This window comes from Dama dama, chromosome 19, assembly GCF_033118175.1.
Source record: "Dama dama isolate Ldn47 chromosome 19, ASM3311817v1, whole genome shotgun sequence".
Classification (NCBI taxonomy): Eukaryota; Metazoa; Chordata; class Mammalia; order Artiodactyla; family Cervidae; genus Dama; species Dama dama.
Window position 1 is genome coordinate 60,353,624 of NC_083699.1, and position 26,157 is coordinate 60,379,780.

The 26,157-nt window shown below is 35.7% G+C and overlaps 1 protein-coding gene across 1 annotated transcript in view; it reads left to right on the forward strand.

Annotated features, from left to right (window-relative positions):
* CFAP44 (cilia and flagella associated protein 44) overlaps window positions 1–26,157 on the forward strand; it is a 128,555-nt gene that overhangs the window by 70,563 nt on the left and 31,835 nt on the right. Inside the window, exons 17-27 of the mRNA XM_061167209.1 lie at window positions 1,692–1,837; window positions 2,438–2,708; window positions 5,520–5,575; window positions 5,744–5,906; window positions 7,423–7,553; window positions 10,771–10,967; window positions 13,746–13,920; window positions 14,069–14,246; window positions 16,986–17,486; window positions 22,938–23,141; window positions 24,082–24,277. Coding sequence (XP_061023192.1) covers window positions 1,692–1,837; window positions 2,438–2,708; window positions 5,520–5,575; window positions 5,744–5,906; window positions 7,423–7,553; window positions 10,771–10,967; window positions 13,746–13,920; window positions 14,069–14,246; window positions 16,986–17,486; window positions 22,938–23,141; window positions 24,082–24,277 — 2,218 coding nt within the window. The remainder of the gene's footprint in view (window positions 1–1,691; window positions 1,838–2,437; window positions 2,709–5,519; window positions 5,576–5,743; window positions 5,907–7,422; window positions 7,554–10,770; window positions 10,968–13,745; window positions 13,921–14,068; window positions 14,247–16,985; window positions 17,487–22,937; window positions 23,142–24,081; window positions 24,278–26,157) is intronic.

Sequence of the window (26,157 nt, forward strand, 5' to 3'; positions counted from 1 at the left end):
TTGATTTGCATTTCTCTGATAATGAGTGATGTGGAGCATCTTTTCATGTGTTTGTTAGCCATCTGTATGTCTTCTTTGGAGAAATGTCTGTTTAGTTCTTTGGCCCATTTTTTGATTGGGTCATTTATTTTTCTGGAATTGAGCTTCAGGAGTTCATAGGCTGACTTGTTGTTGTTTTTTATATGGTTTCCTTTGCTGTGCAAAAGCTTGTGAGTTTGATTAGGTTCCATTTGTTTTCATTATTATTATTATTATTTTTACTTCTATTGTATTGGGAGACTGACCTAAGAAAACATTGGTATCATTTATGTCAACGAATGTTTTGCCTATGCTCTCTTCTAGGAGTTTTATGAAATTCATGTTAAAAGGTATAAATTCTTCATATATCTTGCTTGTGGGTAATTGGCATTTCTTGTACTTTAATGCATTTTATTCAGTTTTAGAAAAGTCTCAGACATTTATAAACCACAATACTGTTTCTAGTCCATATTATTGGTCTTGTGGAATTCCAATTTTGTATAAATTAATCCTTATCATTATGCCTCATACAGATCTTACACTCCTTTTTAAAAAAAATTTACATCTTTATCTTCTCTCTCCTGCCTTAGTCTATTTTTTCTGATTCTGTTTCAGTTTCATAACTCTAGCTTTGGCTGTGTCTAATTGTTTTTAAACCAATCTATTGAATTCTAATTTCTGTCATTTTATTTTTCAGTTCTAGAATTTTCATTTTTCCCACTATCTACTTTTTTATAGATCCTAGTTGACTTCTAAAATTTTCTGCCTTCAAAAGTCCTTAAATATATTAATCATAGTTGTTTTGGAGTCCATTTTGGAAACACCTCTATCAATATTTCTTATAATTTTATTTCTTGGATCTGTTTTTATCTCTTGATTTTCAGTCAAGACTTTGTTAATACACTTAGTTGCTTTTTTTCTTTCTCTTTAATTGAATGCTAGACTTTGTGAAAAAACTGTAGCGTCAACTTGAGTCTCTGTATATTGCTATTATTGCCTGGAAATTTATTTTCAGTTCTGGAAAGCAACTAGAAACCCTAGGTCAGTTTCATCCAATCAGTGACTGAGATGACTTGAAATTAGGTTTTCTTTCTGTGAGGACCGGTCTGTTTCTAGTTTATTCATACATGTGGGATTGCAATGGAAAGCCCAGTGGAAGGTGTGTTTACAATGGCTCCTTCTTCTTGGAGGACCCTGGGAATTCTTTGCCTTTTTCTAAGCCCATGAAACTACAGATTGCTCAGCTTCTTAATTTCTCAGCTGCCTTTTTCAAGATTAGCAATTGCCTTAGGGAGAAAAAAAAAAAAATGTCCTAGACTGGAAATCTCTGAAAACCATGATCTACAAAACTCTATTATTAAATACTACTTATACTGAATAATCCTTGAAATAAAATGGAATTCAGTATGTAGATAGAAGTGATATCTCTCTTGTGTTTTAAGTGGGAACAAATCATTGTAAGATATTTTATTTTTATAATTGTATGGCTGAATATAAATGAATAATAGACATGCTTCATAAAACTTATCTATAATCATAGAAATTATATAAAATACATGTTTTAAAGACATCTCTTGTATGTGTTAAAATTTGAAATTATCAAAAACTCCTCATGTGTTCATATGTGTCTTATGTTCAGGTACTATCTTCTATGTTGTTTCACTCTTTTTTAGGGTGGCTATGATTCTGGTTTTCTATATCACTGTGAATTCCCTCCAGATGACAAAAGCAGTGATAACACAGTAAGGAAAGATGAACCTTTTGATTTCCGTCTTCTTGAGGATACAGAGGATAATCCCATCACAACTATCACTTTCAGGTGACCAGAATTTCAGCATTCTTAAAAAAAAAAAAAAAAAACTGCATCCCATTATTGTCTGTTTTTTCCATCATGAGTATTACCATTTCTAAAGATCTGTCCAAATGGAGGAATACTCAATTTTTTAATTTTTAGTTAAATCAAATGACTAAAGTAGAGTCAAAGCTAATCCTGAAACTACTTCAACCCTTCTATCAAACATTCTGTCAGAACTTATTACACAACTGAATTGTATCAATTTTCTTTTTGTTACTTAGGAGGATGCTACTGCATGGTCAGATAACAAAAGTTCCATGTTACAATGGTTCTGGAGAAATCACAAATTGAATAATTGAGAATTAAGCATATATGCTGATCATTCTTTTAAAGACTAAATATAATAGCTCCAGATTTCAAATTGTCTTTTTGTCCTTCTACCCTTTTGTATTAGTTTACTAGAGCTGCCATAGTTTTTTAGGGCTTCAGCATCTGAATTTTGTGGGGACACAATTTACTCCATAACATCTTTGTTGTTAAAACTTTAGCTGTTTGTCGATTAATTTAAAATTAAACATTTTCAGATTAATATGAAGAACAATGTACTTTCCTTGTGTTTCATAGTATTAACCAAGAAATGATGTTTTGTGGAATGCAAAATGGAGCGATTCGAGTATATATCCTAAGTAAGAATGATCCTTCATTGACCAGCATGGAGGACTATTGGCACTTCAATATGCATGACAATAATTATGGACGTGTTAATGCCATCTCTACTAGCTTTGATGACCGCTTCTTGGTGACTGCTGGAGCAGATAGTAATATCTTTGTTTTCAACATTTTTTCTGAGTTTGAGTTAAAGAAAGTTGTGAAAGCCAGAGTGCCATCTCCCAGGGTATGTAACTGACTAATAACAGTAACAACAACTTTGCTTTAATGTTTTGGTGTTAAAATGTTCACATTCACTTAAAGATGAATTTGGATATAAATACCTTACAGTCTAATCTTCCTACCAGTATTATAATTTGGCCTTTCTGGTGTCTCTGTGATCAAATACTAAAGATACTGAATTCACCTTATTACTTTAGTCATTTGATTTATTATTTAAAGGTATAGAAGTCCCTCAAGTAAAAAGACTGTTAATTCTTCTGTCTCCATCACTTTGCAAAGTTTTGTTTTCAGGATGCACAGTTTTTTTTTCAGATATATTTTGCTTTCTATTTATTCATTCACTTATTGAAGAGGCACATGTGGGATGTATACCATAATTTGTACTTTTGAAAGGGATTGTAAAAGTATTATCGTCTTTACTATTAGAATGTGACAGTGTTATCAAAGACTCAGTCAAATTATTGTATTCTTAAAAAGAATACATTACTGACTTTGTAAAGAAGATTAAAGGTTTGGATCCCCAAATTATATCCCTTTACCCTATCACAAGACCTAAATTTTCTGTTATCAAAGTGATTCCTTTGGCTAAAATCACTAATAACTGTTACAATTGCTTGTAAAGAATGAATTGTATTCGACCAAAGGTAAAACTCCTGTGAACACATCAGCTTCCTATTTAACAGGTAACCCATTTCAAAAGAACATGCAGAGAAGGTAAGGGAAGATTTGAGCAGGTAAATTTTCATTTCTATTAACTGCAGCAAAATTTGGAAAATGAACTGTTGTCTAAAGAGATCCAGCTCAGAAAGAGAAAGTTTCCAGAAGACAAAATAGATGAGCAAGAAGAAAATCTTTATCCTTCTACTTAGTACCAACTCTCTATTGAAACCCATACTGAATAGAAAAAATCCATTGCACATTTTTATAATGATCTCCTTTTATTTGTGACTGCAATTAGTGTTTAAGTCGCTGAAGCAGCCTCTAAGAAGGCAAAATCAGACAGAATAGAATGTGCAAAGTACAAAAATTAAGCTCTGCACCAGTCTGAGGTTCTTAACATATTTTAGAATAACTGAGGGGCTCTTAAAAGCATTGACGCCTGAGCCCCACCCAAGAGCAATTAGGTCAGAATCTCAGAAAGTGAGTCCCAGGCATTAGTACAGATCTTCTTCAACCTATGATGCAATAGGGTTGTGTCCTGATAAGCCCATCATAAATTGAAAATATCTTAGGTTGAAAATGCATTTAATACATCTAAGCTACTTAATATCACAGCTTAGCCTAGCCTAACTTAAATGTGCTTAGAACACTTACATTGGTGTACAGTTGGGCAAAATCATCTACTGCAAAGCCTATTTTATAATAAAGTGTTGACTATATCATATAATTTGTTGAATACTGTACTGAAGTGAACATAATGGTTTTGTGGGTACAGCCAGTGGTGAGGGTACCAGTTCTTTACCCTTGTGGTTGTGTGGCTGCAGCAGCTGCCAGCATTTTGAGGGAGGATGTACTGCATGTCCTTTGCCAGGAAAAGGTCAAAATTCCAAACTTGAAGTATGCTTTCTACCAAATGCATATTGCTTTTGCACCATCATAAAGTCAAATAGTCATTAAGTTGACCATCGTAAGTCAGAGACCATCTGTATTTTTAAAAACTTGTCCCTTCCCCAGCCCCAACGGTTTTAGAGTGCAGTCAGAATTGAGAAAAATCGGTGTTTTGGAACTCTTTGGAAGCACATCTGTTTAACTTATTTGCTGTAAACAGCAGATGTCAGGAGATGGTTGGCTGTTATTAGTATCAAGTCTTGCAAATTGCAACTGATACGGGAGAAGCAAGGGGCTTAGCTCTGAGAAATAAAAAAACAAAGTTCAGTCAAGTTCTGTCCTAAGTGATTAATGGTAACTAAAATGTATTAGCTATCCCTTGTCTCTGACATTAGTCATGACTTATAACTTCACTTTATGAAAGTCATGGATCTTGTCTTATATAAATGTAATTTATATTTTATGTGTATCAAGACTAGCACTTAAAAAACCAACTTGATCAAAAGAGAATCATTATTTCTTTACAACAAATGACAGCAAAACAAAGACCTATGTGGTATGGAAGAGAATAGAAAATAAGTTCAATTTTACTTAAGAACTGGTTAGCTAGAAAACTAGGACTTTTTGTTTCATTCACTGGGTTGTAAATCCTCTTCAGCACCCTAAGACATTTTTAAGCACAGAACTTCTATTAAACAAAGTACTTTTAAGTGATTTACTTCATGGTACTTCTTAATTTAAGCTTCCTTTCTAAAGGAGAGTCATATTTCTGATTTCATATCCTTCTCAAGGAGAGGGATTATATTATTCTGTGTATTTCCCACTGAATGTTTTTGATAAGGTCAAGTGAAACACCTAAAATTTTTAAAATATATGTATTTGAAATTTTTCATTGCATATGCATGAGGTATTTTGAAGGAAATATATGAAAGGAATGCTTTTAAAAAAGTATTTGAAAATAAATGACCTTGAGGATTTCTTTTGCTGTATTTTTGTTAGTAACACATGAATATCAATAATTCCTATTTGGAAGTGGAATGTGATGATATTAACATTTTGCATACATGGGATTGGGTTTCTTTTTCTATTTACACCTTTAACTGAAGTAAAAACAAATATAAATTTTTTCCCTAGTTTATTTTTTTGTGAAAGTACTTTCCGGGCCTCCAATTGTTAGAAGAGAAAAACCCTCGATTTACTACTTACTGAGTCTTTTAAGGGAAATATACAATTTAAAGGGGCTAACCTTTCATTCCTTCTCCTACAGTTTGGAATGGAAACGGAGCCAATTCCAGAAGATATTGAAGATCCTAAAGCCTACAGGTATGGGGATTTTTGATCAATACCTACTAGGTCTGGGCTTTTGCAAAACACATCAACATTTTAACAAAGTTGGCCATGCTGAATGAGTTTCCAAATTATTAGATACTAGTTTTCTTTCTGCTATTTCTATATTAAAGATATGTTATCTTTTTAAATTTCTATTTTCAGTATTGAGAATGCCAGAAGAAAAAGAGAACATGACAAGTTAATGAAAGAAGTAGAAGAAATCAAGGCTGGAAAGAGAGAACAGATCAAAGCTTTAAGAAATCAATTGCAGAAACTACTACAGATGAATGAAGAATTACCCAAACATATGCAGTTTAAACGGACAGTAAGCCTCAAATAAATTTGATTTTAATTTTAACATATACTGTTTCTGAATCGAGACTGCTATTTGACCAACAAGTAGGAACACTTAAAGCCATCTTTAAATTTCCCTTGCCTGGATGGTCAGTGTTTTGGCAGCAGCTAAACTACTATAGAACTTGTCACACAAGTTGGTTTGGATGTAGATGAGTCTCTTTGTACAAAGTTTACTTTTGGATTTAGCTAATTCACGTGCTTTTGGTAATAAGATAAATATAAATTTGAATCTGGTTATCAAACCTTATCATACCTAACCAAGTTATCTGTTGGATAGGCACGTACTATATAATTTGATTCTCTCTGATTTCTTTTGTATAATTCACCAGCTCTGTTGAAAAGATAAAAGTTGGTTCATCCACAAAGTTACTAAAAAATAACAGTATATTTGTAGCTATGGGGACAGTCGCCAAATTAAGCTGATTTTTTATTAAATTTTTCTCTTGTGCTTTATTGACAACCCCTTCTGAGCCACCAGGGAAGCCCAAAAAAGCTTCTCGGTGTGACCCAAATGGGACAACCACTTCTACCTGTTAGTAATTATTTTTCCCCATTTTTGTTATCTTAAATGCAATTACTATCAAGAGCCTAATCAAATAAAAGCTCAGAATTTATTTTCTTGACTATACCCATGGATTACCCAGTCCTATAATTCTAGAAGCACTTAGCCAATTTCATTAAAAAAAAAAAATTTGGTGAAATCACATTGATAAACTCATATTGGTGAAAAGACCAACTTAATGGTTAAAAGATGTTTGTTATTATATTAATAAAAGGGTTGACACTTGCAGAATATGGGTGACTTAATCCAAAATAAAGAACAACTGGGGCAAGTTCTGTGGCTGATCATTTTACATACATCATTACTAGAAGCACCAACACATCTGGAAAAAATAATTACTTGCAATTTAGTGTGAATGAGGGCCCTGTTATTTTTCCAGTAGTGAAGTAAAGAAACATGAGGTCCCTAAGTATCCTCATGGGGAAAATGGCCCCTTTGGTGAAGAATATTCAAGCCAGACTTGGTTTTATCAGCAAGTCCCCAAAGACATTACAGCCTTTCCTAGGTGGGGTCACAAGGGAGGGGAGGTTCAGCTGATGAACATGTGCCATGAACTTCTACCCTGTGCACAGCTAGTTGTGTAATAGTAGTTGCTTTGGGGTAGAGAGAGTTCTTTTTTTTTTTTAAACTTGGTACACTCTGCAAATGTTCTGTTGACATTCATTGCTTTTTATTATGGGACAAATCTTTCAATATGTAACTCTGTTTCATCATTGTTAATTATTTCTAAGAACTTTTCTCCACATTTTGTGACAGTAAAATCAGTCTGTGGTGTCTAGAATGAGAGAGTGATATTTAGGAGAGAGTTATGATGTTGGAATGGAGGACAAACCTTAAATATCTATATTTATGTATGAAATAGGATTGCTAAAGTCCATTGATAAAAGTACCCATTTTGGTGAACAAGTCTACTTATCTGCAGGATTTTGATCTAGATTCCAAAATTCGTGCTGAGATTGGAAAGAAAACAGCTAACAAAATTCAACGAGTGGAAAAGGAATTGGCTTGGGAAAAGGAGAAACACCAGCTTGGCCTAAAGAAGCTACAGAATAGGTAGGACCCATATTTCCTGCAAGTCAAGATGTTTATGAACAGATATTTGAATAAAGTAGTTTCCAGTGGTTTTATGGAAGTGGTCAGATAGTCAGTCTCCTACAGTACCTACTAATTCCTAAAACTCAAGTAATCCTCTCGTCACTGCTGCTGTCTCCCTGAGTTCATTCCTTTCTCATTTAAATCTGCAAAATTTTTACAAACCAAATTATGTCATATGTATTTGTTTTCAGTTTGTGACAAATTATTTATCTTATATTTAATTAACACAGTATGTATGTGTGCATGCTCAGTCGAGTCCAACTCTTTGCAACCCCATGGACTATAGTCCGCTGGCCCAGGCAAGTATACTGGAAGGGGTTGCCATTCCCTTCTGCAGGGGATCTTCCCAACCTAGGGATCAAACTCACGTCTCCTACACTGAAGACAGATTCTTTACCACTAAATCACCCCAGAAGCATCAAAAACAAAGTAGAGGCAAAGGACTTGTAGTGAAAGATGACGACTTCCTATCTGATTCCTCTCATGCATTAATGTGACTTCCCAGAGACTGCTTTTACTTTCTGCCTTTTTTTAGATATAATTTACATACATAAATCTCAATACATTTTTGTAGATATATAAACACAAATATCCACTACCTAGATTAAGAACATTTGTAGCACCCCAGAAAGTTCCCTTGTGTCCTCCTCCCACTATTTACTCTCCAAAGATGAATGTTTATCACCATAGATTAGTCGTGTCTGTGAACTTTCATATATATGGAAAGCTTCAGTATGAACTCTCTTGTATCTGGCTTTTTTTATGCAGTATCATGCCTAAAATTATCCATGTTGATGCAGGTAGCAGTTTTCATTACTTTGTGGTATTCTATTCAATGGTTATACCACAGTTTATTCATCCATTTAACTACTGATGGATATTTGAGTTGTTTCTATTTTTGGCTACAGTGAATAATGCTGCTATGAACATTCTTGCGTATATGCCTTTTGGTTGACATAAGCACTTTTTTTCCCCCTAGACTTATTTATTTGTGGCTGTGCTGGATCTTTGTTACTGTGTGCAGGCTTTCTCCAGCTGCAGTGAGCAGGCTTCCCTGGTGGTAAAGAATCTGCCTGCCAATGCAGGGGACACAGGTTCAATTGCTGATCTGGGAAGATCCCACATGCTGGAGACAACTAAGCCCTGTGCCACTGTTACTGAATCAGCACTCTGGAGCCTGTGACCCACAACTACTGTACTTACATGCCACAGCTACTGAAGCCTCCATGCCTAGACCCATGCTCAGCACTTATTTCAGTTTGCTTGCTGATATAACATTCCAAACCTTCTGTCTTTATATGGAATTCTCTCTGTCTCTTTAGATAAATTCCCTCTGTGCTCATCCAAGTTCCCTCTTTTTATAAGGATACCAGTCATGTTGGATGAGGATCCACCCTAATGATCTCATTTTAACTTGATTACCTCTGTCAAGACTTTATTCAGATAAGGTCGTATTATCTGAGCCACCTGGGATGGCTAGGACTTCAACATATTCTTTTTAGGTGACACAATTCAACCTGTAACACTCATGCTTGCCATCACTGGGCAGTGTCAGATCTTTACATTTCAGTTATTCTGTAGTAGTGTGTCAATGTGATTTAAATTGACATTTCCTGGATGAGTGACAATTTTCACTCCCTTTTCCTATACTTATTGGTTATTTGTATATCCTCTTTCATTAGATGTTTGTTCAAGTCTTTTGCTCATTTAAAACTTGGGTTGTGGTAGTCATATTCTAGATGAGACTTTTGTCATATATGTGACACATGTATATAGTGACATATCCGTGCATGCATGTAAAATATCTTGCTCTACTCTGTAGCTTGTCTTTTCATCTTCATTATAGTGTCTTTTTGAACAGAAGTTTTTAATTTTGACAAAGTTCTGTTTACTGGTGTTTTTCTTTTCAGTTTATCAACAGTTTCACTAACTTAAAAAATAAATTTATTTGGCTGTGCCATGTCTTACTTGCAGCATGTAGGATCTAGTTCTCTGGCCAGAGTTCAAACCTGAGCCCCCTGCATTGGGAGTGTGGAGTCTTAGCCACTGGGCTACCAGAAAAGTCCCTATATTTTCCCTAACTTTTTATGGTTAGTGCTTTTACGGTAGTTAAAGATTCTTAGCCTATTTCCAGTTCATGAAATAATCCTCCATTTTCTTCTAGAAGCTCTACTATTTTGCTGTTTTCTGTCTTGGATAATTTTTGTGGGTGCTGTAAGAGAGATCAAGTGTCTTTTGTCTCTATAGTGATATCTGGTTGACCTACTTTCATTTGCTGATAGGTACATTCTTTCCTCACTAGATTGTAGTGATGCTTGTTTCAAAAGTCAGGTAACCATTATGTTGAATGTATAAATCAACTTAGATGCAACAGACATCGAAAGGAATGATTACATAAATAAATTAAATTAAATCCTAAAGTTAAAAGATGAGGAAATGTGAACTGCTGCCAAAAAATAGCAACAATGAAATTGATGAAGAACTTTTTAAAGATAAATCTCTGTAGGCTCTAAGAGGAAGGTGAACCAGAAAGTAGTATGAACTCCTGAGCTTAATGTTTTTATAGAGAAAATAGGGTAATATATGATATACATTTATCATCTCCCCATCTATTATCTATATGAAATATGGAGAAACTGTGTGAAATATGAAGAAAAGTGGAGAAATATGGAGAAAAATTGGAGAAGGAAATGGCAACCCACTCCAGTATTCTTGCCTGGAGAATCCCATGGATGGGGGAACCTGGTAGGCTACAGTCCACGGGGTCACAAAGAGTCAGACACGACTGAGCGACTTCACTTCACTTTATATGAAATATGTATTATTTTGTATATATACTATATGAGATAATAGGAAAATGAATTGCACTTCCTCAGAGTTTAATATGATCCACTTACCATAAACTGCAGCCTATTTGAAAATTTTGACTCTTCTACATACTGGCAAAACCATGGTATGCTGTTAATAATGAGATGTTTAGTATTTTCATTAGAAAATTCTACTTTAAGTGCTATTCAACTTCCACTACATCCTTGTTGGTATATACATGGTTGAATTTTGGACTCAACATGATATAATGGTATTGCTTATCAGCATAGTACATTGTGATCTTATTTTATTGTGTAATAATTGTGTAGCATGATTGAAATGGTGACAAGTCCTTATTTTCCCCCAGATTTCGTGATTCATTGGAAAGTGATACTATTGTAGTTCATGCCATTCAGAGTGATCACAAGATATCCTCCTATAGACTCATGAAGCCCTCTAAATACTCCAAAACCAAACGGGCAAGTCAATCGGAGAGAAGACCAAGCAAATTTGAGAGGTTTGAAAAAGAAGGAACTGGAAGAAAGGATAGTCAGAGAGATACAGGTAACCTAAATGACAAGAAGGCTTTTGAGTCCATATTTATCAAAATTTCAAAATTGAATTCTCTTTTTGTGAGCAGAACCTTTGATTCCCGGTCATGTGCCTAAGGGTGGATAAGAGCACCAAGTACTACTGATTTCTTGCTTCCCTTGTCCAACTGTTCTTAAATCTGGGATGTTCTTAAATCTAGGATGCTAGTTTTCCTAGGAACTGTTTGTTCCCAGACTCGTGGGCCCCACCCCAGAGTGTAGGGCTAGAACACAACTCACACTCTTTTCCAAGGACATGTATTAAACAGAATGATGAGCTGAGAATACAGGTGTGAAAATAAATCTCTAATCCCTGCCTCCTGTGACTGCCCACAGGGTGACTGGGGTGAGAAGGAGCAAGACAGGAATTCTGGGAACAGATGTGGAGAGCCTGGTCAAGGGTAAAGGGCACTGCAGCCTGGCCAGATGTAGGCTAGAGCATATGATTCAGTACTGACATTATTACTGTTTCACTCTCTTCATTGAGAAACCTTTAATGGCTTCTTTCTGCTTCTAGGATAACTTCTGAAACCCTTATCACATATTGAATCCTTCTGCAACATATCTCTATTTTATCCCCAATAAAATACTGCTTGACTGGCACAATTAGCTTATCGTCCTGCTTGCTGCTTTCTAATTATGTCTGAAACATCCACATGCAGGTTCCTAATGAAGTGACCAATTCACTCCTCTCCTTTCTGAATTCTACCATTTTGGGGGGATCTAGATCAAATTATACTTTTAATTTTTATTGAAGTATAGTTGATTTACAGTGTTGTGTTAGTTTCAGGTATACAGCAAAGTGATTGTTTACACACACACACACACACACACACACACACACACACACATATTCATTAATCAGATTCTTTTCCTTTGTAGGTTATTACAAAGGTTATGGATAGTACCCTGTGCTATGCAGTGGGTTTTTGTTGGTTATCTATTTTATATATATGAAATATACTTTAATTATCAAATCTTTCTGTGACCACCCAGGACATGTTTAACTTATTTTTCCGCAGTACCATATAATTGAAATACGAAATAAAATGGTAACCATCCATATTATTTAACATTTTTCATGTATATCTAAAGTATATCTCTATGTAGCTTGGACAAAAATTGAATAATTCCTCTAGTAGGTACTTATAATTGATAAAACCAATAGTTTTATTTTAATTAATTATTACTGAAGTATAATTGACCTTCAAAACTGTGTTAGTTCCAGGTTACAGTATAGTGATTCCATATTTCTATACATCATAAAATGATTACCATGATAGGTCTAGTTATTATCTGTTACCATACAAAGTTATTACTACACTATTGACTGTTTCCTGTGGTGTCCATTTCATCCCCCTGGCTCATTTATTTTGTAAGTGGAAGTTTGTACCTCTTAATCTCCGTCACTTATTTCATCCTCTGACCCCTTCCTCTCTGGCAACCAGCTATTTGTTTTCTGTATTATGAGTCTATTTCTGTTTTGTTATGTTTATTCATTTGTTTTGATTTTTTAGGTTCCATATATGAGAGAAATCATACAGTATTTGTTTTTCTCGTCTTATTTCAGTCAGCATAACACTCTTTAGGTCATCCACTTTGTCACAAATGGAAATATTTTATTCTTTTTTTATGACTGAGTAATGTTCTGTTGTGTGTGTGTATACCTCATATTCTTTATCCATTCACCTATCAATGAACACTTAGTTTGCTTCTATATCTTGGCTGTTGTAAATAATACTACAATAAGCATAGGGGTGCATATATCTTTTTGTGTTAGTGGCACTTTTTCCCTTGGAAAAATACCCAAAAGTGGAATCCTGCATCATCATATGGTAGTTCTATTTTTAATTCTTGAGGAATCTCCTGCACCAACTTACATTCCTACCAACAGTACACAAGTATTCCTTTTTCTCTATCTCCTCACCAACACTTGTTATTTGTCATCTTTTTGATAATAGCCATTCTGACAGGTGTAAGGGGATATCTCATTGTGTTTTTTATTTGCATTTCCCTGATGACTGGGCTTCCCTGGTGGCTCAGGCAGTAAAGAATCTGCCTGCAATGCAGGAGACCCGGGTTCAATACCTGGATTGAGAAGATCCGCTGGAGGAGGAAATGGCAACCCACTCCAGTATTATTGCCTGGAAAATCCCATGGACAGAGAAGCCTGACAGGCTTCTATAGTCCTACCTACAGTCCGTGGGCTTGCAAAGAGTTGGACAAAACTGAATGACTAACACCCTCCCTGATGACTAATAATGTTGAGCATCTTTTCACATGTCTGTGATAAAGCCATTAATTTTAAGTTCTAGATTTGTGTGTTTCTGACCAGTTTTAAATTGGCTGCAGACCACTACAGTTGGTAGATATCACCTCAAATTACACATCAAATAGGACTCACTTGCTTTTCTCTTCCCTCATCATCATGTTACAGAACTCTTTCCCAGCTTCCCAAAATCTGCCAGTAGACTGTTATTCATGATCATGTTCTTTACTTGTTTAATATATGTCTTATGTCACCAGTTTTTTTAAAAATAAATTTCTAAGAAGTAAAAATTGTGATTTAGATCTCTTTATTTTGGTATTCTAAAGTACTTTTTTGGTGGGGTTTAATTCATAGTAATATATACCATAACTATGGATTCAATATATTCTTGGATTTTTAAAAATGTGACAGATTGAAAATAATATTTGAGTTTTGTCTTGATATTCCAAAAAGATTGAAAAAAATTGTTGGCTGTCTGTATAGGTGGAAGTATTAGTGTGCCAGAAGAATCAGTCATAGAGAAAGGGAAGAAATTTCGGCCTAAAACCCTAAGTGAAATTATGGTGGAAAATCAAATTGAGAAAACAAGGAAACTTATATTAAAAGCTGAAAGAGCCCAAATGAAGATTCAGCAACGAAAAAAAGAATGGGAGGAACTGTAAGTTTTTTTTTTAATCTGAAATTGCACCACAGACTCAGAATTATGCTTTTGCTTTATGATTGAATTTGATTCTATACCTAGAATAAAATAGAAAATTTAGAGGTTATTTTTATGTTTATGGCTGTGTTTTCGGTTTTTCTGATAGGTACAAGAGTAAACCTGATGATGACTATGAAGATCCCAAAGATGTTCAGGCAATCAAAGAGGCCCAGTTATTTATGGGAGACTTTAATTTGAAGACAGCCTCAGACTACAAGATACCTGAACACATGAGAATAAATGCTGCCAAGAAGGAGGAGGAACTGGGATACCTAGACTCTATGGTACTTACCCATAGTTTTCATGACAATGAGACATTCCTTGTTGTTGTTTTTTTAAATTCTGCTAAGACCATCCATTTTGTTATCTGATCCATAAAGATATATAATCATAGAAGTTTAGAATTGGAAAAGGCCTTCATCATTTTCCTAGAGTAATGCCCATTTTTACATATGAGGAAATTGAGTCCCAAAGATAAGAGATTTATCCATGATTATTAACATTGCAGAACCAGTGTTCAAATTAGTTCTTTGGTTCAATACCAGTTTCATGGGTGAAAGCCTTATATTTTATGGACTTCTAACCTCTGAAATTCAAACACATCCTTGGATATTGTTTTTGGCTGCTGTGGACTACCAGAAACTTAGGGAAAGAGGCTACTGTGTTTAGCCTTTGTTTGAAGGACTTCCAGACTTTTGTAGATGTAGACTTTTTTTAGACTCAATACTAAACAACTAATATATTCCATTTTGATTCTCTCTGAATTCTTTCAAACTGCTTCTGGTCATCCTGATCTCTCATACCTATTTTCGTACTAAAGTTTCCTCTCCCCATCATAGTAATTACTTACTTTGAATTGACAAGTGACTTTTCACATTCAGAGGCTCAAAAGGCATCTGAGCTAATATTTTGAGGAGACTTTTGTATATGGTCACTTAGTATGACTCTGCACATTGCCCATTTCGAGGCATCACATTGCAAAGAGTGCCAAGTCATACCACAGGTATAGTACATTTGAATATTTTATAATTTTCTGAAAAATGGAAGTAAAGTATCTTGAGGAAGGAGTGTCTTTCAGTTTCACCGAAGATGCTGTACTTGCCAGCATCAAAGATTCCAGTATGGCAATTCATAGCCACAGGTAAATCTTCATAGATTTTTCTGATCAGATGGACATTTTGAATGTTTTATTAGTGACTGGATTGTTTTTCTAGCTGTTTGTCTAAGGAAATTTCTGTTTCAACTACCATGTGTCATCCTTTCTCATAGAGAAATGTTTTTTCAATCACAATTTGCCAGTCAGCCAACCTGAAATTTCATGGTCCAGCTAGAGGTGATGGACAGGTGTGATGTCTTGAGCTGAACTACACTATATTGAAATCTATTTTATTAAAGTAATAGCATTAAATAATGTAGAACACACTAGTCCACAGGTCAGAAGGTCAGAGTACTGTTCCACTTAATCTCTGCCACTTAATAGTTATATAAACTTGGCTAGTCATGTAAATCTCCCAAAGCCTCAGTTTTATTGTCTATTAAAAACAAATAGTATTTCTACCAATTAACAACAATAAGGCAAGACATGTCTAGTCTTCTTTAGAGAGTTAATAAGCAGTCATTCTGTTTTTAAAAAATTAATTTATTTTTTATTGAAGGATGATTGCTTTATGAGCAGTCATTCTTATCATGGTTAAATTCAAAGTCATTGAAAAGTATCAAGCATTTTATTTATTAAAAAAATTAAAAAAATTTTTTTTGTGGCACTGGACATATGCCATGCCATGCCATTCCATGCCATAGACATGGCATTTTGGATCTTAATTCTCCAACCAGGAATCTAACCCACACCCCCTGCCTTGGAAGCATAGAGTCTTAACCACTGGACCACCAAGGAAGTCCCTTCTCAAACATGTTAGAAATAGTATATTATACATCCCCCTCCCTGTGGCTAGTATTTAGTGTGTGAGATACTTGGAAAACTTGAAAAAGAAGCTTGGTATGTAAATAGGGCTCCTCAAAGACATAGGCCTTACAGGCATCAGGCTGGTTTGGGTTTGTTCTTCTCGGCTTAATTTTCAGTCCTCCAGGTACTTCAGATGTGGCCCCAACTCACCCAAGGGCTGGATTTTGACTTTAAATCTTTATGCTTTAAAGGTTTATTCTTAACTATGTAAAACATGTCCTCTATTTTGTTGCAGTAGCTTGTAAACACACTGTAAGTTTTATAAGACTACTCAAAGAAGTGCCTTTTGATCTTTAATTTTCATTAATCTGTATATTTATGCAAAGTTACTCTTAATAGCTCTTGGGCCATCTAATTGCCTAACTGCACACAGGAGTAGGGTTGCATGTGATTATAGGCTCTGGTAAACACATTTAAGAAAGAGACTGGGGAGAGGACTGGCAGTGAGGAAGCACCTGTGGCACCAGGGAGAAGCAGGGGTGTAGCTTGGCTTAGATAAATGAAGAAGGAATCAAGGAAGAATCCAGGAATCTCTTGGTGTGATGTGATACTGAAATTCAGAATCATGACCTTGCCTGCACAAGGAGTTACAGATATTACGTGACCAAAATACAGAGTTAAAACAGGTTAAACTGTAGTTTGATAGTAGTTGGATACCCCTGAGTCTAAGCCCATGGGATTTGAGTTTCCATCAGAGAAGGATGGTTACTTGTGTGTTCCTAACCAAAGGATGACCTTCCCCCTCCTGGGATCTGGCTGAGTACAGGGCTCACGAAGGACTTCTGTGAGTAGTGGGAGGATGACAGGGGAACTCAGCCAGATAAGCCAGTTGGGGGACACCAGAGGTCATATCTAGACTGTCTCCCTCTTATGGAGAGATGAAATAGGGAAAAGCCTAACCATCAGAGAAAATAACTTGGTAGTGAACAGGAATGATCAGAAAGATTTTTTTTCTTGAATTCTGCTAGGCATACCAGTCAAGGGACAAAATCGAGTCATATTTCAGACTGCCCTTGGTGGTTGGGTTGTCATTTCACTTCCCTCCTATTCCTTTTCTCAGGCCTACTCAAAGAAAATGCACATGAACAAGAGCATCATCTCTCTTCGAGACCTTAAGGTGGCTGTCATCGAGGAAATACAGTGTCTGGTGCAAGAACTGAAGAACATTCAGTCGACTCTTCCCATATCCAAGCACCTGCCCATTCCCCAGGTCCCTCAGATATACCCGGAAGAAGTTCCAGAAAAGAGATTTCAGTATGATGATGAAACTCTCCTAGCTTTTAAGCAACAGCAGGTGAAAAGACAGGATGAAAAGGCCCACCAGGTGGAACAGACAGCATTTGCAGGCTCAGCTGGAGGCTTCCTCAGACTCTCTTCTGGAAAGGAGGGAGATTTAACAACACGTGATTCATTGTCTAAAGCATCAAAAGCATCAGCATTCAGTTTGGACCTTCCAAAGTTCACAGAATTTGAAACAGCAGATCCAACTGACGTGGAGCTGGAGATTATGAAGAGGGAGGAGATCAAACACGTGTACATGCAACAGTATTTGATCAACCGGGTAAGAAATGTGATGGCTTATTTAAAGCTGAAAGACAGAAGAGCTAGATCTAGATTCTTACTTATTTTTAACTTCTCTACATTAACCTCCCCCTAAACTCTGACCAGTCCACAACTCACTGATAGCTTGGCTTCCCTCCCCATCCCTGGACTTCTGAAAATCATTCTGCTCTGCACAGAACTTTGGAACTTATCAATTTTTTTCTTTTTGAAAAGCTATGAATCAAGGGCAAATCCATGTTAATTGGTATCTAACTAAAGTCATGCTAAAGAAGTGATGGAGCAGCTTTCGGATGATGGATGGAACATGATTTAAAACCTTCCAGTGAAAGTGAGGCACCATCTGCTTTTCACCCCTGCTCTTTCTCTAATGTATGATTTGCCCTGTTAGTGCGAGTGTTCACGGTTAACAGCTAGCCTCAGAATCATGGAATAGCAAATATTTTTATTTCTAGGAAAATCAGGACCAGGTTGGGGCCAGTTGTTTGCAGGAGGTGCTCTGAATAGCGGAGGAAAAAGTCCTTTCTTGGATGGGAAGCTCCCTCCTGCCAGTCGTACGGAGTCCCCTTGCTCAGTGTATCTTTTTGGCCACACTCTGAAGGCACCCCCTGTTACCCTGCCCCCAACCTTATTCATCACCATTATGTCTACTTCTTCCAGTCCTGTTTTCTCAGTCTTCCTGTTTCTCCCCACTCACTTCCCTCCTTCTGAGTTTCATGTGTGCTTTTTTCTTTGCTATTTCCTTCTGTCTGCAATGACTTCCTTTCAAAGTTGCCATCATTTAGAAAGGTGATAACGATAACCCTATATGCAGAACAGAAAAAGAGACACAGAAATACAGAACAGACTTTTGAACTTTGTGGGAGAATGTGAGGGTGGGATATTTCAAAAGAACAGCATGTATACTATCTATGGTGAAACAGATCACCAGCCCAGGTGGGATGCACGAGACAAGTGCTCGGGCCTGGTGCACTGGGAAGACCCAGAGGAATCGGGTGGAGAGGGAGGTGGGAGGGGGGATCGGGATTGGGAATACATGTAAATCCATGGCTGATTCATATCAATGTATGACAAAACCCACTGGAAAAAAAAAAAAAGATAAAGTAAAAAAAACAAAAACAAAAACAAAAAAAACAAAGTTGCCATCATTTAAAACTCAGCTCACTTCCAGACTCTCTCCATAATCTTCTGCCCTCATTACATACTCTTGTTTCTTCTAAACTCCATTTGCACTTAAATCAGCACCTCATGCTTTATACTAATTTTTCCTGCTGTTTTGTATTGTTAGTGTTGTCTTATAGCTTAGATTATACACTTTTTAATTGAGGTATAGTTGATGTTATATGTTAAAGATGTATAATAAAATGATTCACAGTTTTTAAAGTTATACTCCATTTGTAGTTACTATAAAATTTGGTGCACAATAATCATTGTAGCTTATTTTACACCTGATAGTTTATACCTATTAATGTCGTACCCTTATATTGCCCCTCTCTTCTTTCCTCTCCCGACTTGTAACCACTACGTTGTTGTCTATATTTGTTTCCTTTTTGTTATATTCACTAGTTTGCTTTATTTTTTTTTATATTCCACATATTACTGCTAACATATAATATTTATCCTTCTCTGACTGACTCATTTCACTAATCATAATATTCCCCAGGTCCATCCATGTCATTGCAAATGGCAAAATTTCATTCTTTTATATGGCTGAGTAGTATTCCATTTCACATATGTATGTATTGCATTTTCTTTTTCTATTCATCTGTTTATGGACACTTTGGGTTGCCTCCTAAGTGTTGCTGCCTTAGGTTGCATTTTGAGAGACCTCCCTCTCCACATTCTCAACAATATTTGTTATTTGTATATGTGTGTGTGTGTGTTTGATGATAGCCATTCTATGAGGTGTGAGGTGATTATCTCACTGTGGTTTTGATTTGCAGTTTCCTAATGATTAGCAATATTGAGCATTTTTTCATGTGCCTATTGGCCACCTGCATTTCTTCTTTGGAAAAATGTCTATTCAGGTCTTCTGCCTATTTTTAAATCATTTTTTTGATGTTGAGTTGTATGAGTTGTTTATACAAGTTGGATATTAACCCCTTATCAGTCATATCATTTGCCAATATTTTCTCCCATGCAGTGGGTTGTATTTTCATCTTTTTTTTTGGTGATTTCCTTTGATATCTGAAAGCTTTTAAGCTTAATTAGATTTGTCTATTTTTGTTTTTGTTTGCTTTAACAGACAGAGCCAAAAAAAAATTGCTATGATTTATGTCAGAGAGTGTTCTACTTATGTTTTCCTCCAAGAATATTATGGTTTCCAGCCTTATGTTTAGGTCTTTAATCCATTTTGAGTTTATTTTTGTGTATGGTGTTATAGAATGTTCTAATTTTACTCTTTTATATATAACTGTCCCATTTTCCCAGCATCATTTATTGAAGGGACTATCTTTTCTTCATTGTATGTTCTTGTCTCCTTTGTCACTGATTAACTGACCATATGTGCCTGAGTTTATTTCTGGGCTCTCTGTTCCCTTTCATTGATTGATGTGTCTGTTTTTGTGCCAGTGTAATACTGTTTGATCATTACAACTTTGTAGTATGATCTTGAAGTCAGGGAGTATAATTCCTCCAGCTCTGTTTTTCTTTCTCAAGATTGTTTTGGGGTCTTTTGTATTTCCATACAAATTAAAAAAAAATTGTTCTGTTTCTGTGAAAAATGCCATTGGTATTTTGATAGGGATTGCATTGAATCTATAGGTTGCTTTGGATAGGATAGTAATTTTAACAATACTGATTCTTTCCATCCATAGTATATATCCATCCATAGCATAGTATATTTTTCCATCTGTTTCTGTGGTCTTCAGTTTCTTCCATCAGTTTCTTAGAATTTTCTGAGTATAGGTCTTTTACCTCCCTAGGTAGATTTATTTCTAGGTATTTTGTTCGTTTTGAGGTAATGGTAAATGAGATTGCTTCCTTAATTTCTCTTTCTGATAATTAATTTTTAGCATATAGAAATGCAATAGATTTCTATATAGTAACTTTGTATCCTGCAACTTTACTAAATTCATCGATGAGCTCCAGGAGTTGTCTGGTGGTGTCTTTAGGATTTTCTATGTATATGTCATCTGCAAACAGAAATAGTTTTGCTTCTTCTTTTTCAATTTGGATTCCTTTTATTTCTTGTATGATTGCTGTGACTAGCATTTCCAATATTATGTGGAATAAAAGAGGCAATATTGGGCATCCTTGTCTTGTTCCTGATCTTAGAGGAAATGCTTTCAGTTTTTCACGTTTGAGTATGATATTAGCTATGGATTTGTCATATTATGACTTTTATTATGTTGAACTATGTTCTCTCTCTGCCCCCTTTCTAAAAAGTTTTTATCATAAATAGATGTTAAATTTTGTCAAAAGTTTTTCTGCAGTGAGATAATCATGTGGCTTTTATTTTTCAATTTGTTAATGTGGTGCAACACACTGATTTGTGTCTATTGAATTATCCTTGCATCCTTGGAATAAATCTCATTGATCATAATGTATGATTATTTAAGGTACTATTGGGATCAGTTTGCTAATATTTTGTTAAGGACTTTTGCATCTACGTTCATCAGTGATATTGGGCTGTAATGCTCTTTTTTTGCATGATATATTTGTCTGGTTTTAGTATCAGGGTAATACTGGCCTTATAGAATGAGTTTGGAAGTGTTCCTTCCTTTGCAATTTTTTGGGGTAGTTTTAGGATGGCTGTTAACTCTTCTCTAAATGTTCGGTAGAATTCACCTGTGAAGCTATCCAGTCTGATTCAACTTCATTACTGTTCTGTTCATTGGTCTGTTCATTTCTGGGGTGTCAGTTGTACTCCTTTTTCATTTCTGATTTTATTGACTTAGGCCACCTCCCGTTTTTTCTTGTTGAGTTTGAATTAAGGTTTGTCAATTTTATCTTTTCAAAGACCAGCCTTTTTATCAATCAGTTTTATTGATTTTTTTTTCTTTAGTCTCCATTTCATTAGATCATACAGTTCTTGAGGGAAGGGCCACATATACTTCTGATTCCCCTGAAGTGTCTAGGACAATTTCAGACATATAGTAGATTTTCTGTAAAAAGTTTTGATTGATTTAATTTTAACTAGTTATTAATTTAACAAATATTTATTGGCCATTCTATGTGCAGAAACAGTGTAAGCTAGGTAGTAGGGATGCAACATTTCTCAAGCCAGACATGTACTCTATCTTCATAAAGCTTACAGATGTGAAGTGTAGTGAGAATAAAACAAGCATAACCCTTACAACTTGGACACCTATGTGGTATAGTTGCAGAATGGTGTTGCACTAAAGACAATATAGTCCTGTCTCCAAAGAAGCTTAAAAATAATTCAGATTTATTAAGCAAGCATTAAAAGGGGAACCCACTTAGTCTACAGTCAAACATTAAAAGTTAAATTTTTCTTTTCCTTGATTTGTTTTTGTTTCTGTTTTTCAGCTCTCTGAAATTCTCTAGCAGTTTCACTGCCCCAGACCCACAGATGTCTTCCTCTTTCTCAGCCTTAGGTTGAACCCTCACTCATTATAGGTGTTAGATAGTCAAGGCTTTGCATCATGTACAGCCTAATGAAAAACATGGAATGGTGTGTATTCTTCCTGTTGTACTAGTTTCTTTAAGAGAATCTGCCCTTGGGGCTGTCTTTTGCTTTCTTCATCTCCTTTGGGATGGGACAAGGGAGAAGCTATGTCAAAATCAAAGTAAAACAGGATTTAAGATCATTTGAAATGGCAGTGGAATAAACTCTAGACTAGGACCTGAGTTACATGAGTTCTTATCTATAACAAATTAGTTTTGGTCTCAAGGAAATCATTTTTAGTCTCAATTTCTTCATCTATAAATAAACTAAGTAAAGAAGATTGAATAAATTTCTTATGGTTCCACAATTATATTTATCTATTTAAAAATTTGCTGTTCCATAGGTTTGAAATTTTTCAAAATAAGGTGAGGAAAGTAAAAATTTTTTAGTGCTTACTGTGTGAAGGACAGTGTAGAGATACTGTGGGGATGGAATGGAGACAAATATAAACAATATCCATGAAGAGCTCATAGTCTCCAATTTAAACAAAGATTTAATCAAGATTTATTATAAAACTGATTTAAAGTAGGAAGGACATTCTTGATCAATGGGTTAATCAATTATGAAGAAATAGCTGAAAGGACTGCAACTTCCTCAAGAATTCCTACCACTTAATAAATTTAATTTATATTCTGAACTGATATATGTGACTACATACATACACATGTGCCTACTCACCCACCTTTATAATTTTCCATCCAAAATAAGGGCATAATAAACAAAATGCTTTTACCCAAACAAATCAATATTGTTGGATAGTTTTAAAGATGCACTTATCTGTTTTAAGCTTCTAACATACCCTCAAATCTTTTTCCACCTCAGATCAAAGAACTGATTGTCACTTTTGATGCAGAACTCCGTCTCCTGAGACATCAGAAACTGAAGTTAGATATTCAGATGAAATTATCTGACCTGCACCATGTCACATTATTTCAAGAAATGCTTCTCCTGAAGAACTTTGAAAAACAGGAGAACATACTTCAAGAGCGTGTTAATTCATTAGACAAAGAGGAACAGGACATGCAAGTATGAATGGTCAAAAGATTGCTAACTGGCTACAGCCTTAGTTATGGAGGGGACTCAATTCTTCTTTTCTCCTTAATTTCCCCCCTTGTTCTAGTCTACATCTTTTTCTTGTCTTCTCTTCATCCTCCTTTTTCCTGTTATTCCTGTTTGCTCTCTATTTTTGATAACCTTGCTCAGGGAACAGTGAATCATAATTTTAATGAATTTGATCTGATATCTTATAAAGTAGGAGAATAAAATTTTCAAAAGTGACCCTTATGTTTTGTTTACATATGTATTTAAAATTATTTTTGTTGTTAGTAGCTATCATGTGAAGTTGAGTTTTGATTATATATTATCATTATGAATGAACATACTTGGAAAAGGAGTTGGTAAATTTCTTAAATATGATAGCTACTTTCAGAGTAATACATAATTGACTAGCACAGGAAATTTTCTTTATTATATATATTAATATGTAAATTTAAGGAGATTAATTATACCACCTATCTTTGTCATAAACAAAGAAGGAGTCTATTAGATAATGTATACACAATAGTGATGTCAGTTTGTAGATGTATCAGCTTCACTAAGAACAAATTTGTCTTTTTGTTTTAGGTATCTTGTGTTGATATGAAAGAGAGTCTTTTTTGAGAGTACATACAGAAAAATATTAGCTGACATTCACATATAAGTAAAAATTTTAAATTAATTTAGTTTTTTGAGGAAGTTAAACATCAAAAAATCTATCTTATCTGATTCTGACCTTAATTGATTTTTACAAAAGAATTATAAGTTTTAAACAAATGAATGACTCTGCAAACATCAGAAATGTAAACTTATATTAAGATTTTAAAATGTTTGTAGACTGTAACCTTACACTGTAATGTACATTATTCTCTGAACCCAGTTTATCAGGAAATATTTTATTTATCATTTGTTGATATTCTTTTTCATTTAGTGGAAAATAAATGAAACTCTTAAAGAGATGGAAGAGAAAAAGAATGAAGTAGCCAAGCTACAGGACCAAGAAAAAGCCCTCTATGCTGGTTTCCAAACAGCGCTTGGAGAAAACAATAAATTTGCTAATTTCCTTATGAAGGTACTAAAGAAGAGGATTAAGCGGGTGAAGAAAAAAGAGGTCGAAGGAGATGTCGGTTTGTATTTCTTTCTTATATATGACTCTATTTTTTCTCATTAGCATGAAATAGAGAAATAACTAAGGGATATATTACACACATTTTTTTTTTTTTCACTACAACATAGACAGTGTAGAGGCACTGTGGGGTTACAGAGGAGAGGATATAAACTTTTAGGTCTCTAACCATCAAAAGTGTGTGTGCATATGGTATGAGATAGCATAGCATAGTTTCATTTAACAAGCACTTCTTTTCATGTTTACTTGACACCTGTGTATCTTTCATAAAATTTCTCGTCATGTCTTTTGCCCACATTTGAATACAGTGCTTGCTTTTATACTGTTGAGTTTTGAGAACTCTACATATTATATGCACTAGTCCTTTGTCAAATAATGTGGTTTGCAAATATTTTCTCCTAGTCTGTAGCTTGGTTTTTCATTCTCTGAATAGGATCATTTGCAGGGCAATAGTTTTGAATTTTTTCAGTGTTCAATTTGTCATTTTTTCCTCTCTTGGATTTTGTTTTGTTGTCAAGTCTAAGAATTCTTTGCCTAGCCCTGGGTCTCAAAGATTTTCTTTTATTTTTTTTCTAAAGATTTTATAGTTTTACATTGAAATCCATGATCCACTTGGAGTTAAGTTTTCTATAAGGTAGGAGACTTAAGTCAAGGTTTTTGTTTTCTCCTAGGAATGTCCAATTTTTCTAGTACCATTTGTTGAAAAGGCTGTCTATCTTCCGTTGGATTGCCTTTATCTTTGTCAAAAATCATTTGAGCCTATTTGTGTGGACCTATTTCTGTTTTTTTTTTTTTCTTTTTAATTCTGTTCTGTTGATCTATGTGTCTATCTCTTCCTCAGTCCTATGGTCTTGAGTATGGTAGGTATTGAGTTCTAAAATCAGGTAGACTAATTCCTCCCACTATTATTCTTTTTAAAAATTGCATTAGCTATTCTGGTTCAGAGGAGAAACATTTAAGGCTGAGAGTGAAACAGCTGATCTGTGGCAGCCTAAATGGAATGAGACTCAGACAGACCTTGCCACAGCCATACATACCCTGGACAGGAATGCTGGTCCCCTGGAAGGCACAGGGGCTGGGAGCTGGAGTTTGGGGAGTGTGGAGCAATCCCAGGATGAGGGCTGCTGTTGACTGTGGAGAGATGGATCCAGGGGGGTGAGGGAGGAGATTGTGATGAGAAATGCCTGTGAAGGAAAGCTGGGCAGCCACCTAAGCAAGGCGATACTGCTTAGTCATGTGTAGGGGGTGGAGCCATCACTATAGCCTCTTTCTCCACACAGGCCAACATCAGCAGTTGAACAATAGAGAGGCTGGCCCATCAAATGCCTGAGGCACTGAACTACAGAATAGGACCCTACCTAGGGTGCCCCTTTAAGTGCCTGATGTGCCAATCTACAGAGTTGGACCCCAGCCAGGGGGGCCCCTCTATGTGCCTGATGCTCCAAACAACAGAGAAGGACCCCAGGCAAGGGAGCCCTCTAAGCTCCTGAATGGGCAGAGCTAAGGAGAAAGACTGGCCAAAGAGACCTTCTGATCACTAGCTACAAGAGGCTCAAAAAAAGGCTCTGATAGGACCATAACTCCTGTGGCAGAGGCAGTCCATGTCCCTGCACACTTGGCGCCACCAGGGTCCCCACAAGCCAAGCAGCTGCACCACCTTCACGCTCAACTCTCACTGGGGCAGAGCTGCCACAGGCAAAAAAAATGTCCTGCATCTATGCGTACAAAGTTGCTTCGGTAGTGTCCGACTCTTTGCAACCCTGTAGACTGTGGCCTGCCAGGCCCCTCTGTCAGGAAGGGGGATTCTCCAGGCAAGAATACTGGAGTGTATTGACCAATACTGGTTGCCATACCCTACTAGAGCACTATATTTCCTGCTGC